Raw genomic sequence first — 18051 nt, 5'->3', positions numbered from 1 at the left:
GATTCTGTGGTAAAGTTACGAGAAGATTCTAGGGTTGATTTATTTATTTTGCTTTGTTTTGAGAGAGTGAGGAAAGATTTATGGCTCAGGGACAAAACAGTAAGGATTGTTATATGCTTTTTTACTTACAAGTATCAGATGGGAAAGTGTGCTGGTTCTTTATGCATTATACTGAATAAGCTTAGCGTCTTAGAAGACTAAGTGTACCACCCATGGAATTACTCTTTAAGTCTTTCTATTTTCTAGAAGTCTTCTCTAACTTTTATTGCAATGGCTTTTCCTGGGATCTTAACTATGAGACCCATTCTGTTTCCATAAACACTGGTATTTTATTTCTCATTAAATAGCTCATTCCTTGCACCTGTCTAGGGACTTCTATTCTCCATTCTTACCATAGTCTTAGTTTCTACAAAGAAAAGGGAGCCACTAACAGAACATATAAGCTTTAAAGATGAAATTTAATTAGCTTAATTTGGATTTTGAGATTAAAATTCAATTAAATTTTTAGAGTAGCCTGGAAAAGAGAATACTTAGGGAGAGATGTGATAGCTATCTTCAAATATCTACATTAATGTCATGTAAGAGACTTGTTTTGATTGGTTTCATTGGAATAAAATAGGAGAGAGGTTAGAAATTATAGAGAAGCAACATGCAATTGAATGTAAGGAACTGCTGAAAAAGGTAAAATGGACAATTTGGAAAAGCACTAAATTCCATACACATTTTCAAATGGAGTTTGAATGACTTTTTACTGTAGGGCAGATTACTGGTCGGGTTCAGGTAAGATTAGATAACCTCTGAAGTCTCTTTCAAAGTTGAGATTCTATATCTTCACTATGACTATTAATAGTAATAAAGCTATTCCTTAAGCTATGTTTCTTATTTCATGGGGAAAAAAGAGGAGAAAAATCATCAAGTTTGAGTAAAAACTCTCTGTAAAGGTTTGTGCGGGGAGATAAGTGAAAGCTTCACAGCCTTTTATAGTTAGTTATATTTCTTTCTAAAACATGGGTTTCTGCTCTGATATTTTATCAGTTTAAATGTCTATTGATCACACTTAAGTTTCTTTCCCATTTTGTGTTAAAGTAAGCTACAGGGGCTATTGGAAGAAAGAGATGCTTAACCAATGTTCCCATTTCTGCACAAGGACATTTGAAAAACATTTAAGAAAATTTGACTCCATTAAAAACCCAGTAGAAAGTACCCATCCAAGATATCATTAGACTCTGATGCATTTAGAGAATGGTAACTTATAAACATACATGCTGAGACATGGAAAGAGGACAAGTAAGAAAGCTTTTAGCAGCAGGAAACTTCACCTTAGTAAGAGCTTTATACAACTTTCTTTAAATAACACTTAAAATAGTTCTATGAATGGAAAAATGGGAATTTGATCAAAATAATTACATCAGACACGTAGTGTTGTTTAAAGTATCTCAAGAATGAACTCATGATGGTGAAATGAGAGGAATGATTTTTGCCTAAATCACTCAGTTCACCTCCTCTATAACACCTAGAAAATATTCCAGACTGAATTCTGATTGGAAAAATCAAGAAAAATTCACAGTGAGTCATTTTTCCAGGGAAGCTTAGGAAAACAGAGAGATCTTGTGGGCCCTAGGATGAGGACTAGCCACACTGCACAATGCACAACTGGGACACAACACATTCTCACATTGAAAGACAGAAAAGGGAGTGATACAGAGCACCAAGGCAAGCTTCAAGGCAGAAAGAGAATCCAAGGGACACTTGAACTAGCATTAAAAGTAGAACCAGGTATCATATAATAACTGTTGCTCATTACCCCATTCTAGATCACACTTCCAAGAAGAAAACGGGCAGTTGTAAGCAAAAGGGGCTTTGGTTGTGAACTGAACGAGAAGTAAATTCCAGAAACTTGGCTATGTGGCTCTGAGCCTAAGAGCAGAGCAGCAACTAAGTTCTAACCTTCAGCACAGCACATAAGCATACAGTGAAATAATCAGGACAGGAGCCCCGAATCAAAGGAGAGTTAACAGTTCACTTATTCTGAACCTATGAACTTCCAAGTGGGCTATAACTCAATAGATCCAAATAGACAATAGACCCAATAGACCAAAACCTGGGTTAAGAGCTTGCAGAGTTCATACCAAAAGGACTATCAACAAACCTCTTTTCTGGAAGTACTGTAAACTCCCAGGCTAACCTATGAAAGTAGCAAAAGGACATAAAAGGACAGAAGCTCAGGTCAGAAATGCTCCCCACACTCACACTTGCCAGAGGGGCCTTAATTCAAAGTTCCAAGACAGAGAGAGGTACTAGCAAGGTGGTTACAGGAGTGCAGGGGACTTGGTCACAGTTTCAGAGCCAAATGGAGTACTAGTGCTTGTAGCTGCAGAGAGGCTGTTCTTGAGCGTGCTACTGGTTATTAAACTATAGATTCAAGAGATTGTGGCCAGAGACCTTTGAAGGCCTCAGAGGAGGCGAGCCCGGTAGAGTTGACACTGCAAAGGTCAGTGGTCAAAGGTACTCTGTTGGGTCTAGAGCAGACTAGTAATTGTAACTGCCAGGAGGGCATGTTACATCTCCTGAAAAAAAATCATAAAATGAAAACTCTTTGGAATGTGGTAAAATTTCAGACTTCTCATGTGAAGGAGAAAATATTGGAAACAGTGAGAAAGGAATGAGATATAGGAATGAAGTGGGAAAAGAAGAAAGGGAGAGGTAAAATGGTGAAATTTCTTTCATATAGAGAATGAACACAAAGTTTTTACGTTGAAGGGAAAATGAAGGAAGAGATTTGGGAAGCTAGTATATAAAGCACTAAGCTTGGAGTCAGAAAAACCCAAGTTCAAATCCAACCTCAGATAGTGGTTGTGTAACTTTCAGCAAGTCACTTTATCTCTGTCATAAACTGTTACAAAAGAAAATGGCAAACCACTCCAGTATCCTTGCCAAAAAGAAAAAAAACAAAAACAAAAAAACTATAGACTATGATTTACAAGGGTCATAAAGAGGCAGGCACAATTGCATAATGATGTTAATTAGCCAAACAAGTTGCAGCCTATTATTGTGATGTAATAATATTGTCCTATAAGAAATGATAAAAGAAAATGATGATTTTTTAGGAAAATATTGCTAACTTATATGAACTTATGCAAAATGAAGTACTAAGAACTGGAAAATAAGTGTGCACAGTGACAGCAATGTTATAAAGATATTCAGCTTTGAAACATTTAGCTGCTCTGATGAATATAGTGATATTAAGATTATTCCAAAGAGCTCATGAAAAAAACATGATATTCACCTCGGAAGAGAAAACTGTTGAATTTTGAGTGCAATTTGAAGTATAATTTTCTCACTTTCTTTTTTCATTTTCATTATTTTTTTGCACAGTGTAGCTAATATTAAAATATATTTTGCATGACTTGACATGTATAGTTAATATTTCATTGCTTGCCTTCTCATAAGGTGGGGAAGGGAGTAGAAAGAAAGAAGAAAATTTAGAACTCAAAATTTTAAAAAGAAAAAATTGCAAAAATAGAAAAATAATATTTTGGGGAGAAGCTTTTAGTAAATTGAAATTTTCAACTCAGAGAGTGACACTCACACAAAGTCTAGGAATATACTTAGCTTCAAGGTTTCTTTTTCATGGCCAAGGAAGGCTTTGCAAGGAAGAAATGTGTGGTTTAATGCTCATCATCCTTCCTAGATGGAGTTGGCCTACTTTTTTGGAGAAAACAAGGATTGACTGACTTGCTCAGGGTCCCATAGCCAGTAAGTGTCTAGAACCAAATAGTTTAGTCCATTTTAATTAATTTGGTGACACTCTTCAATCAAGGTGACTTTATGATCACCTGATTCTATGGTGCCAATTCAGACTATTATCATCTTTCTTAGTCTCTAAAATCTTGTCCATGATACATTTGTCTTTACAGCTTGTGGATTACAGAGCGGAGTTCAGTAAATGGTGGATAACTAAATTCAAGACTATCAAGTTTCCTTCCCAAGGAACCATATTTGACTTTTACATAGATCCAGAAACAAAGAAATTTGAGCCCTGGTCCAAACTCATCCCCAAATTTGAATTTGACCCAGACCTACCTTTACAGGTAAGTGTAAGTAGACATTATTAATATAATTTTCAAAAGATATTAAAAGTACTCAAGCTTTAAGTATCATTAATACATTAGTGATTTTGACTCTCTAGGAACTGAGGATTTCCCCATCACATTTTCAATAGAATCCTATTCCTGTGACTCCAGGGAAATCCCTCTAAAAATCAGGAGAGAAAATGGCTCTTCTCCTAGACAATGAAATTCCCCTCCACTTAAGCATTTTAAGGGTATTTTTTAATAGAGTAATAAAGTGAAGGTTCTCTTCTTTCTTATGTTTCAGGCTTGCCTGGTACACACTGTTGAGACCATTCGTGTATGCTATTTCATGGAGAAGCTCCTGGAACACCAACGACCTATCATGCTGGTGGGGAATGCAGGCACTGGGAAGTCTGTTCTAGTAGGGGCAATATTGTCCTCCCTAGATGCAGATGAATACATGGTGAAGAATGTCCCATTCAATTATTATACTACATCTGCAATGCTACAAGGTAATTAAAAACAAAAGGAAGTAAAATAAAAAGTATTGGCTTTTCCATCTAATTTAAATGGATTCTGTTACATTAATTACATATCTAGAACATAAAATGCATATCTTTGCTTTATTCTCCAGGATTAATCTTTCTTTTCTCATCTCTATTCTCTCAATTCTCCCTTTTTCCTATATCCTTCAGTATCATTTCCTTCTACAATTCTTACTTTTTCTGTTTCTACATCCCCTCTTAAAGTTTAAAAGATAAAAACTAAGGAGATTCTAATCAAAAATAAGTAAGGAAAAATAAGAAGTAATTTACACCATTCTTCAATGATAGGTATTCTCCACTGTGTTTGACAAATACAGATATGTATGAACATTTAGCCAAGTTGTAACTTAGCCTCTTCATGATGGTAAAAAAAATGAAACTGAAATTGAATTGATAACCTTCATCAATCAAAAATGATCACTTCTGTCTTCATGCACATAAAACTTTGTGCATACCTCTTGAATGGCATTCATCATATACTTCCTTGTCCCCAAATACAATATCCCATCTTTCATCTTCTCTCCTTTAGTCACTTTTGGTCACTTGGCCTGGAATATGGTTCTTCCTCCTCTCTTCCCCTGGCTTTCTCCAAGACTCAGATTCAATGTCTCTTTCTATAGGTGGTCATTCTTGAGACCACCAGTTCCTACTTGTAGAGGGCAGGAACTTTGGAGAAGTATACTTGAAAAAAGGTGTTAACTCAGTGGAATTGATGAGATAATGGTTCTCTAGTATACATATACCTAGTACTTAGCATGTAGATGTAATGGTTCTCTAGTTCACACATATTCAGTATACTGTAATGATGTAATTATAATAGAGTATTTGGGGGACAAAGTTACATTCAGAGGGAGATTGGTTGAGACTGGCAGACTGGCAGACTGCTGATGAGACTGGATCAGACTATGACAGACACAGACTGTGTGAGAGATAATAAAGACTTTAGACTCTATTCTTGTCCATTCTCATGGTGTCTATCCTGCTGAGACCAAAACCCTTCCAGAGGACCTCCAGAAAGCTAGCCTAAACATTACAACTACTTCCATTAATTTCTGAAATTATCTTCCATCTACTCCATATACATCTTGTATGTGCCTAGTTATTTGTTAGATAAAATTTATATGGTATCCTTCATTAGAATGTAAGGTTCTTGAAAATAGATACTATTTTGCCCCCCCCCCTTTTAGTATCCTCAGCACTTAACACAGTATCTGGTACATATTAAGAGATTAATAAATGCTCATTGTTCAACTTAATAAAGATATGAATGATTTTGAAAAAGCTGTACTCATTTAGCCCATTGCATATTTATGTTGACTAACTTTAATTAGGTTCTCTCTGTTGTTTATCTATATTTTATTACTCTCTTCTTGATTCCCTATAGGGACTCTTCTTACTCTCTGTGGTTTCTCTATAACTCAATTCTATCCCCTGGCCTCTTCATTTTAGTTAACTTAAAAGATCAATATCTTCTTGATCTTCTAAGTTACAACACCCATTCTTCCATTTCTGCAGTATCAGAGGGAACATTTCCTATAATCTTTCTGTCTAAATCCTTCAAATGTTCTTTTGATTCAGTTCCCCTCTATTTTCTCTATTAATTATTCTTTCAGTTCTCTTCAGATCTTCCATTTCTCCTCTTTTTCTCTCCCTTTATTTCTTCATCTTTGCCTAGAAAATGAATAACAGACATTCTCTCAAGAATTATTATAATAAAACCTTTAACCAATGCTTTAAGTTTTGTGCAATGCTTTGTATCATTTGTGTTTTACATCAATATTAGGGAGCAAGAATACAAACTTTATTCCCATCTTACAGATGAGGAATCTGAGACTCAAAAAGAAGTTGACCTGGTCATGAAAAACAGATAATAAGTATCAGAAATATTATTTGAACTCAGGTCTTCCCAATCCTAAGTGCAATATTCTATCCACAAGATTACTAAAAATTGAATATTGCGCTATTTTTAAGTTAGTCATAGTCTATTCAACCTCTCACAACAATTAGTGACAATAAATAGCATTAAATGTAGTTTCTTTTTATTTTCTCTGCCTGTCATTTGACTAGCAAGTAGCAAAAAGGGCAAAAGACTGAAAGAGAAAAAAGGAAAAACAAAAAGGTTGGGTAACTTATTGACTTGATAATTGATACTTGAATATTTAATGATCAGCTATAACATCAACTGTAATCTCTAATATATTATTCATTTATTCAATAAGCATTTTTGAATGCAATAAACACTCTCTCTACACTAAACAGATGACCTCATGTTTCTAAAATTTTGTAAGAAATATCTTCTCAGTAACCTCTATATTATCTTAGCATCAGGTAGAGCTTTGAGAAGTTATCTCCTTAAGCCTTCTGCACCAAGAAGATATTCAAATTACCTCAGATTATTATTTCTTCAAAACAGGAGATACCATAAATTAATATCAAAATAACAGATATTATGTTGTATATAAAGCATTGTGATAGTCATTGTAGGAAATACAAAGATATATTGGGCATGGTACCTATCATAAAGTAATTTAATCCAGTTGAGGAAAAAAGAAATAAACTTGTAATAATAATAATAATAGTAATAACAATGGACAATTATATAATGCTCTAAGAATTTGGGGGGTCAGTTCTTTTTATTGATTTGAAATTAATTCTTTTTAAAAATATATTTATTTAATATTTTCCCTGGTACATTTGAAACAAGTTTTTTTTTACATTTGTTTTTAAACTTTTGAGTTCCATGTTCTCTCCCTTATTCCCACCCCCAATTAAGAAACCACATGTGAAGTTATGCAGAACATTTCCATAAAAGTCATGTTGTAAAAGAAAACACAGATTCCCCCACCATAATAAAAAAAAAACTCAAGAAAATAAAGCTTAAAGAGGGGGAAAAGAGAATGATCAAGGGAGAGAGTGAGAAAGAGAAAAAGGAAAAGAGACAGAGAGAAACAGAGAGAAAAAGTTACAGAGACACAGAAACACAGACAGAGAATATGCTTCAACCTGTATTCAGACACGATCAATTTCTTCTCTGGGTATGGATAGGATTTTTATCATAATTACTTCAGAGTAGTTGTGGATCATTGTATTATTGAGAATAGCAAAATCATTTACAGCTGATCATCCCAGAATATTGCTATCATAGATAACAGTATATTTTCACTTTACTTGAGTTCAGGTAAGACTTTCCAGTTTTTTTTCTGAGAGCATTCTGCTCATCATTTTCCACAGAACAATAATATTCCCAGATACATACCACAGCTTATTCAGCCATTCCTAAATGGTAGGCCTTCCCTCAATTTCCAATTGATAGTGTAAGTGAGGACTGTATGGCAGATCTTATTGAACTTCTGCTTACTCCAAGGCTTCAAGTTGCCAGTCTAATTTTCATAAGCCATTTTGCAAATGAGTGCCAAAAGTGGAGTACGAGTGGTGAATAGAAGTAGTTCATATTGATAACCACCCTATCTATTCACCCTAGTCTTCCACATTCATCTAGTCCTGAAATTTTAGTGTATCCAGTTCTTCCATTTATGAAATGTGCAGTCCTTAATTTAAAAAGCTTGTTTAATATTGGAAGGATTAAAATCTGTTATCTTCCAGGACTCCTGTTTTTTTAGTTAACTCCAGGGTATAAGGCAGCTAAGTAGCACAGTGGATACAATGCTGGACCTGCAGTCAGGAATCTGAGTTCAAATCTAGCTTCAGACACTTGTGTGTGACTCTGGTCAAGTCACTTAGCCCTGTTTCCTCATCTGTAAAATGAGCTAGAGGAGGAAACTCAAACCATTTCAGTATCTTTGTCAAGAAAATCCCAAAATGAAATCACAAGGAATCTGAAAGGACTGAACATCAACAATAACAAAATTGCGCTCCAAGGCCACTTTTCACAGGCTTTTCTCTTAGAAGAATAAAGAGCTTAATCAACCCAAATTATAATCATTTCTTAATTCCAAAGGTTGATTTGAATACCATTGCCTTGAGAAATAAACAAGTCCTCCCAAGAAAAGATTCTCCTGTATTAAAAAGGAATTGCATTCACAACTATTTCTTCATCAAGCTGATACATTTCAGTCTGACAGATCTCTTATGTATATGTTAAATCTGTTAGGAATTGGAGTTGGCAGAAAGTGTTGAATGATTAATTGGTTGCTATTTTATTGTAATTAAATGCTAATTATATTCATATTTAAAACACTTAATTTAACTCAATGCCAGAATATTAGAATATTTTGGCTTCTTGGAGAAGTTTATCTTTTCAACCTGTCACCTTCAAATATATATGTCTGTTGACATTGTCCCCTTGTGTACAGGCTTCTGGTTTATAGAGAAGAAATCAAATAGATTTTAGCACTTCCAAATATAATGGACAAGTGTTAATTCTTTTAGTCTATAAATCTTTAATTATCTTATTGAGAAAAATACTTGTACTCTATTTTAAAATTTTTTTTTGCCCAGACTAAAACTTTACCTTGTTAGATTGATTCTTTCTAATTCTGTAATTTAAAAAAACTATAGTGTGCTTTTATATTTTTTCTTCAGAGTATCAAAGTATTACTTTGCTTGGGAACAAAAAAGGTTGGGGTAATCAAAGGTGAGTAGGCAAGAGAAATAATGATGAATGATTTTTATACAATTTCTGATAAAAATCTGGAAAATCACAATGGTGTCTATTTGCCCTTATACCATGTCCAAAACTCTAATAAAATTATCAATCTGACAGTAATATTTACAATAAAACCAACACTTATTCTAGGACACCAGAAAAATCTTTGACTTCTTCATTTTATAAGCAATTCAAGAAACTAAAAGTACTTTCATAAATGACATTATAGATTTTTATTGTTTATATTTGCTTGATAGAGATCAAAGTTCAACTTTAAAATTTCCTTGAGGATATAACTCAGTCACTCAAACAAGCATTTATTCAACACCTGCTCTATACCAGTAACTGCTAAAAGCTGAGGATGCAAAGACAAGAATACATATTCTAATAGGAAGAGACAATATGTAAATAGCTAAGAATACATATATATGCTTATACATACTGATATACATACATATATACAGATATATATATATATAGATATAGATATTATGTATACATATCTGTATATGAATTAGATGATAACCTAATAGGGAACCAAAAAAAAGAGCTCTTTCAGAAGGTAATATTTGAGTCTTTATTTAACTCAGGAAAGCTAAGAGACAGAGGAAAGGGGGAGAAAGAGGGAGGGAGAGGGGGGAGGGAGGAAAAGAAAGAGGGGGAAGGGGGAGAGAGAGAGAGAAAGAAAAAAAAAGAGAGAGCTCATGAGTTCCTATGGAGGACAGCCAGTATAAAGGCATAATCAGGGAACAGAAATTAGGCCAGTTAACTAGGCTATAGAATAAGTGGAAGAGACTAAACTGTAAGAACATTTGAAAAGTAGGAAATGTCCAGATTTTGAATAAGTATAAATGTCAAACAGATAACTCTCTATTTGATCCTGGAGATAAAAGGGAATTATTGGAGTTATGGAGTAGAGAGTTGACCTATATCTCTCTATTCGCCTGACCTACATATTAGGAAAATATCTTTGAAAATTGAATGGAATTGGATTGGAATAGTGATAGACATGAGAAAAAAATTTTTAAATTATTGTAATAATCTTGGGAAGAGTTAATGAGGACATGAACTAATATGTTAGCTGTATCAGTGGAGAAAAGGGAACTAGATGTTTTGAAGGTAGAAATAAGACTTGACAAAATATTAGAGAGAATAACCAAAGAGATCAAAAAAGACAGAGGTTTGAAGTATAAGTAACTAGTAGATGGTGTTGCCTCCTATATATAGTATAGATATTTGTAATATGAGAGAGTTTATGGTTTTTGTTTTGTTTTTATTAGAAGAAAGCTGCCTTACTATGTTGTTTTGGCCATACTAAGTTTGAGATATCTAAGGCAAAATTGGTGATGTGAAATTGGAATTCTGGAGAGAAACTAAATCTAGGGAAATGAGAGTTGGGAATAATCAATGTCAATGATTGAACCCATGGGACCTAATGAGATCACCATATAAAACAGTACAGATAGAGGTGGAAACAGAAAAAGGACCAGGACAGAACTTTGAAATATACCATGGTTAATGGATTAATGTAGATGAAAATCTAACAAAGGACTAATTAGATCTCTCTAATTAGATAGGAAGTGAACCAGAAAAGAGTGGTGTCATGAATATCTAGAAGGAAAAAGAATTTCCAAGAGGAGAAGATGATCACTATTATCAAATGCTACAGACAGATGAGTAAAGATCAGGATTGAGCAAAGGCTATATTAATTTAGCAATTAAAAGACCATTGACAACTTTGAAGAGGACAGTTTCATTTCAATGATGAGGTCAGAAACCATATTGCAGAATCAACTAAAAGGAGATCAAGTGAATGTTCCTAATATAAATGGCTTTCTACAGGAATTTAGTCATAAATGTGAAAAGAAATATAGGACAATAGCTAGAAGAGATAGATGGATCAAATTTTTAAGAATGAGGTATTCATGGACATATATATATATGTATATATATATATGTATGTATATGTATATATATATGTATATAGGCAACAAGGAAGGAGCCTGCAGATAGAGAGTGGAAATGATATTGGAGAAGATAGGAAGGAATGAAAACAAGAGTTCTCTTGACAAAGAGAGAAGAGAAAGGGGGAGAATGTTAGGAGAATAGGAGATGATGTAGACGGAAGAAGAACTCAGCAAATGATCGCAATTTTTTGGTAAAGATAACACAAATCTGTAGTAAGCCTAATTAGCACAGTTTCATGATGTTGTTTTCTACTTCCATGCTCTGTGAACAAAGCAGAATTGAATTAGCCCAAAAGAAACATGAGATGCAAAAAAAATTAGAAAAGCTACCCCAAATATTCATAGGGATTATTTGTGTCTGACTTATGGCAGAGCATTCTGAGCTCATATCGACTAACATAAGTGATATCATTTTGATCCTCTTTGAGTACAAAGGACAACAACATGAATAGAAGGAAAGGAGGTATATGATGGTTATCCAAGTTTGGCAAGGCAATAGAACAAGAGGACAGACGATTGGGAGCTGTGGATAGCTCAGAGTTGAAAGACAATGGAATTTTATAATTTGAAGAGACCTTAGACCTTAGAAATGACTATACCTATTTGTTATGGGTTTTGGTGTGTTTGTTGGGTGTTGGATTTTTTGGCAGTTTTTTGCTTTGTTTTTTGTTGTTGTTTGTTTGTTTGTTGTTTGTTTTTAGTTTTTGGTTTTGTTTTGGTTTGGTTTGTTTTGCCTTCTCAAAGGATGGAGGAGAGAGGGAGAAAATTCAGTACTGAAAATAAAATAAATTTGAATTAAAAAATAAATAAACTAAGTGCAGCCCACTTCTTTTACATTACTGAAACCCAGAAAGATTAAGTAGCATCCTCATGACCATCAAATTTGGTGTTAAGAACTGACATTTATGTTCCCTTGACTGATTCACAGATGATATTTGAGGTCTTAGTTGTCTTCTCTAACTGTTTGGTTGTCTTAATAGCTGTCTTAGAGAAGCCTCTGGACAAGAAAGCTGGCAGAAATTATGGTCCACCTGGCACCAAGAAACTTATCTATTTCATTGATGACATGAACATGCCTGAGGTAGATGCATATGGAACAGTGCAACCACACACGCTCATCAGGCAATATATGGACTATGGACACTGGTAAGTACTGAGATATAATACTGAGATACTGACAAGATGCAATAAATGAGGTTTGGGGAAAACATGGGGTGTGATGTGCAGTGTGTTATAATAGAAAATTTATATTTGAGGTTATAAATTTTGTCTTACTTCTTGGTAATTAGGAATCCCTTAGAGAGCTTGATTATATTTCTTTTGTATTTTTTATTCCTGAAAACATGTTCCTCCTATTCAAGTTTGGGAACTGACATTAAAAAATTCATCTTTTAGTGGCATAAATTGAGGAAATATCCTTAAAGGTTATATTCAACTTATAATGGCATGATTTTTAATGAGTAACAGGTTTATTCTCCAATTGATACATGGTCAAAGGATATGAACAGACAATTTTCAGATGATGAAATTGAAACTATTTCCACCCATATGAAAGAGTGTTCCAAATCAGTATTGATCAGAGAAATGCAAATTAAGACAACTCTGAGATACCACTACACACCTGTCAGATTGGCTAAGATGACAGGAACAAATAATGATGAATGTTGGAGGGGCTGTGGGAAAACTGGGACACTGATGCATTGTTGGTGGAGTTGTGAAAGAATCCAACTATTCTGGAGAGCAATCTGGAATTATGCCCAAAAAGTTATCAAACTGTGCATACCCTTTAACCCAGCAGTGCCACTACTGGGCTTATATTCCAAGGAAATACTAAAGAAGGGAAAGGGACCTATATGTGCCAAAATGTTTGTGGCAGCTCTTTTTGTAGTGGTTAGAAACTGGAAAATGAATGGATGCCCATCAATTAGAGAGTGGTTGGATAAATTATAGTATATGAATGTTATGGAATATTATTGTTCTGTAAGAAATGACCAGCAGGATGAATACAGAGAGGCTTGGAGAGACTTACATCAACTGATTCTGGGTGAAATGAGCAGAACCAGGAGATCATTATATACTTCAACAACAATACTATATGAGGATGTATTCTGATGGAAGTGGATATCTTCAACATAGAGAAGAGCTAATCCAATTCCAATTGATCAATGATGGACAGAATCAGCTACATCCAGAGAAGAAACACTGGGAAATGAATGTAAACTGTTAGCATTTTTTGTTTTTCTTCCCAGGTTACTTTTACTTTCCGAATCCAATTCTTCCTTTACAACAACAACAACAACAAAATTCGGTTCTGCACATATATATTATATCTAGGATATACTATAACATATTTAATATGTATGGAAATGCCTGCCATCTAGGGGAGGGGAAAATTCGGAACAGAAGAGAGTACAAGGGATAATGTTGTAAAAAATTACCTATGTATATTTACTGTCAAAAAATGTTATAATTATAAAATTAATTTTAAAAAACTTTTAAATGAGTAACAGGCTTGATCTTGTCAGATGGAGAAGATTAGTGATTTCTGTAGAGGCTTAAGTTTGAGGTTTGATAGTTATGGTCAACCATGAAGGAATGATTTCTCTTGCTGTTCTGCCTTCCCATTGTCTGAATCAGGCTTTTGAGAAAGAAAATTTCTCTTCCATTTATGTAGTTCTTGTTTTTTTGTTTGTTTTTTTGTTGTTGTTGTTGAAAGCATGCTTTGAGCAAATTATTGTTTAATGGAATGTCCTGTCCTTCTAAGAACTTAAGTCAGGAAAATAAGACATATATAGTAAAGCAATGATGCAAGATATGCTTGCTAATAAATTGACTATATAGGTAGTATAGACTATATGCTCTATAGGATTTTAGAAAGGGGAAGATAAATATGGGTTGTAATCATTGGATTTGAAGCATGCTGAAAGTTTATAGCTCACTGAATCAAGCCACTACTGTGATCCTTGAAAAAATAAATAAATAAAAACAGGAATTAATACCTGGGCAGTTAGATTCTAGGGAATATAAATCAACATCATACTCTTCCAAAATTGCAGAGAGTCTAACCCTAATCCAAAATCCCTTGGGAAGTAAGGCTGTAGGAAAAAGTAAACAAACAAAAAATAAACAAAAATGACTCCCACAATAAAGAACTATTATGTTTCTAAGGATGTTCAACACATAAAACTGGGATAAGAAAATAACTCCAAAACACTTAAAAGCAAAGCCTCAAAGGAAAAACACAGCTTTTCCACCATTCTTATATAATCACTACAAAATCAGTTTAAATTTTTTTCTTTATTGTATTTGTTACCAAGACAAGAAGAAGGGGGAAAAATGATCACTAGGTGATGTGCCTCTCCATACTTAGTAAACTTGATCCCTGGAAAACAAATATATTCTGTTATCAAGATCATTTTTGATTATTTACCAAGACTAGTAAGACAGAACCTACTAAAGCTTATGACCCACTGGCATTGCCTTCAAGAATCCAAAGTCACCAAGACCATTCCTATGCCACAGTGAAAGAGAGAAGCACGAATTTGTAGAGGAACACCTCATAAAACAGTACAACTCTCTGCATCCTAAGCTAGCACACTATGCTTTTGAATAACTATTAGTAAGTTGATTTTTTCTTGTAACAAGCCTAAACTATATATTTTTTAAATTTCACCCAGTTCTAGTCTCATGCCAAGTGTACTAAAATCTCTTCCATGTGATATTCCTTTCATATCTCCCCTGTCATCTCTTGTACAGATAAAATTCTTCTAGCTCCTTTAACTGATCCTTGTATGTCATGACAAGATTCCCACCTTTCTTGTATCAAATATTATATCTCTCTCTTAAAGTTGCCTAAGGTGAAGTTTCTTTTTGCTTTTGGCCACCATTTTAGAGATGATTCACATTTAAGTTTTGGATTAAATACTAACCAGACACATATTCTCTTATCTATGGAGCTGATTTTTTACCTGAAGTATAAGACATTGTAATAATTTATTACATTTCATCTTATTAGATTCTTCTCAGTGTTCTAGCTTTAGATCACTTTTAACCTTGACTCCTATTTCCATATATTAGCTTTGTATCATCTCCAAATTTCATATGCATGCCATCTATTCCTTTCTTCAAGATGTTCATAACAATGTTAAACATTTACACTATCACAACATGAATCCACTTAACTATGCTGTTGTTTTGACTTCATCTCCATGATTTCATAAGAATTGAAAGAGAAATTGCCAAATTTGTTAAAATTTAGATACATAATATTTGTCTTGTCCACATTCTTGAAGAGACAATGTTTGAATGAACAAAATTCACCTGAGAGTTCAAAACTCCTTCATACTTTCTATTGACATTCATGCTTTAATGTCGCAGGTATGACAGGAATAAACTGTTTCTTAAGGAAATCATAAATGTGCAATATGTGGCCTGCATGAACCCCACAGCTGGAAGCTTCACTATTAATCCTCGGCTACAGGTACCAATCTGGGGGTTACAAATGCAAAGCTTATAATTTTCTAGTGAAAGGAGAGGGATGGGAAACAACATGTTCCCAGGGAAATAAATTCAAGATATATGCAAAAAATTATTAGTGATGAGACTAGGAGTACTAATAACAGAATCAAGAAAGCCTACTTAAGGAGTTAGCATTTGACCTGAGTTTTGAAATGAGTTAGATGTTCACAAATGGGAGAAAGTCTATGCAAAGGCATGGAAATGGGAGATAGAATGTTGTGTACAGACTTAATGTGGCAGGAACAAAAAGCGTGTAATATGTGATTAGCCTGAAAAATAAGCAAGAGCAAAATTGTTTTAAATGCCCAAGAAATGAGCATATATTTTGCCCTAGCTATAGTAGAGAACCACAGGAGGTTTTTGAGCAAGGTAATAATGATGAGGTGAGAGAATTGGGAGTAAGAGACCCCCTCTAGTCAAGATAGCACATTCTTTGTGAAAGAATTTGCAAAACTGAAGTTTGTGGCAAAAGAGGATTTATATACATTAAGAACACAGCTGTCTTAATGGGCAAAGAATCCTGTTAGGATAATTTTTGCAAAGATGAGTCGTCACTGAGAAGAAAATATCTTCATCGGTGGGCTAAGTCCAGAAGGATAGGCCTTCCTGATTAGGAATTAGCAAAGATTCAGGGTTCAGAGTTGCCTTTTATTAGCCTTCTGAGGTTTGAGGCTGAGGAGATAAAGGGCTAATTTTTTGATTTAATAGAGGGCAGTTATTATGTGCCCCTAGACAAGATTTCCAATTGAATGAGATTATTTATCATAAATGGGTGTGGCTCCACCCAGAGGAGGGTTTGAGACCCTGAATCACCCTTCCCCCACAAATTAAAGGGAACACAGTTCACATCAAGGCCCTTCCAACTCTTCCCCCCAAAAGAACTCAGTTTATATCAATAATATGATCAAACCTATGCTTTAGACATCTTAATTTGGCATCTGTATGGTGTATGGACTAAAAAAAGAAAAGATTATAAAGAAGGAAATCATTTAGGATGCTACCGCAATAATGAGAAGGGCCAGAAGGAAAGTGATTATGTTATAAGTAGAGGAAATACAGTTCGAAGCAGTAGATATTCAAAAGGTAGAATCACTGAGTTGGGGCATCTGATTGGTAATGAAAATGAGTGAGAAAAAAATGTCCCAAATGACTCCTTGTTTGTCCTTCATTTGGGAAGAGGACTATAATATTAGAAAGGAAATGTCATAACTTGAAAATAAATTGGATTTAAGTGAGAGAGAGATACACAAAGTCACCAACTTCAATTGTCTCCTCCTAAGCTATCTGGGTCTAGTGGCAAGATATAAATCAGGACAACTGGAAATGGTCCCTTAAATGAATGAATAAATAAAGCTAAGGAGATGAAATTTAATGCTAAGTCTCTTCCAACTTCAAGCCTAGTACTTTTCCTGGTATACCACATTCCTCCCCAAAGTTTCTGGGAAGGATAAGTCTGAAGTTTTTTTAAGCGATGAACCTGAACCTCAATAAGTGTGCCACTGACTACAAAAGTAAATGTTAATGTCACAACTCTTGATATATGCACAAGTTCAGAGAAAGCCTCAAATAATCAGTAATAAGCAGAAGGAATTTTATGGGTTATACAAATAAGAGCTTCAAGGACATCATTTATTATCATCAAACATTAAAACAGAAAAGAACACTAGCAGAAATCTTGCCCAAATACTTGATTTTACAAATGAGGAAGATCAGCACAAAAAATAAAGTGATTTGCCCAAGATCAAATAGCAACTTGGTGGCAGATTTGGAATTGAAAGCCAAATTTAACTATGTCATGTTGCTTCTAGAACAGGATCTCAGTTAAATAAAAATGTACTAATGGACTCTTTCAAAGGAGACATAAAGATAGATCAAATAGAAAGAAAATCACAGCAGAACATAGTCACAAAAACCAGAGAGTATCCAAGGAAGAAAGAGTAATTAACAAGAACCTCAGATTTCTCATTGTGCATTATTTGTATAGCAAGGTGTTGTGTAACATCTTAAAATGTTTCATCTTTGTCTGGAATTTGTGTTGGCAACAAAAGAAACATCTAATCTTCCAACTTTTTTTTCTTTTCTTATACAGCGTCATTTTAGCATCTTTGTGCTCCCCTTCCCGGGAGTAGATGCGTTGTCTACAATTTATAGTACCATCTTGACTCAGCATCTAAAACTTGGTAACTTTCCAGCATCACTGCTGAAGTCCACCCCCCAACTCATCAACTTGGCCATTACTTTCCACCAGAAGATTGCTGCCACATTTCTCCCCACAGCAATAAAATTCCATTACATCTTCAATCTCCGTGACTTCTCCAATATTTTCCAAGTGAGTATGTCTT

The 18051-nt window shown here is 34.4% G+C and overlaps 1 protein-coding gene across 1 annotated transcript in view; it reads left to right on the top strand.

Annotated features, from left to right (window-relative positions):
• Window positions 1-18051, top strand: part of DNAH9 (dynein axonemal heavy chain 9) — a 572299-nt gene that overhangs the window by 312272 nt on the left and 241976 nt on the right. Inside the window, exons 37-41 of the mRNA XM_074264740.1 lie at window positions 3918-4091; window positions 4378-4585; window positions 12172-12337; window positions 15569-15671; window positions 17799-18051. The exon at window positions 17799-18051 is cut by the window's right edge and continues 86 nt beyond it. Coding sequence (XP_074120841.1) covers window positions 3918-4091; window positions 4378-4585; window positions 12172-12337; window positions 15569-15671; window positions 17799-18051 — 904 coding nt within the window. The remainder of the gene's footprint in view (window positions 1-3917; window positions 4092-4377; window positions 4586-12171; window positions 12338-15568; window positions 15672-17798) is intronic.

The sequence above is a fragment of the Sminthopsis crassicaudata genome, chromosome 4, assembly GCF_048593235.1.
Source record: "Sminthopsis crassicaudata isolate SCR6 chromosome 4, ASM4859323v1, whole genome shotgun sequence".
NCBI lineage: Eukaryota > Metazoa > Chordata > Mammalia > Dasyuromorphia > Dasyuridae > Sminthopsis > Sminthopsis crassicaudata.
Note: the sequence above shows the minus strand (reverse complement) of the source record. Positions and strands in the feature narration are given on the sequence as shown.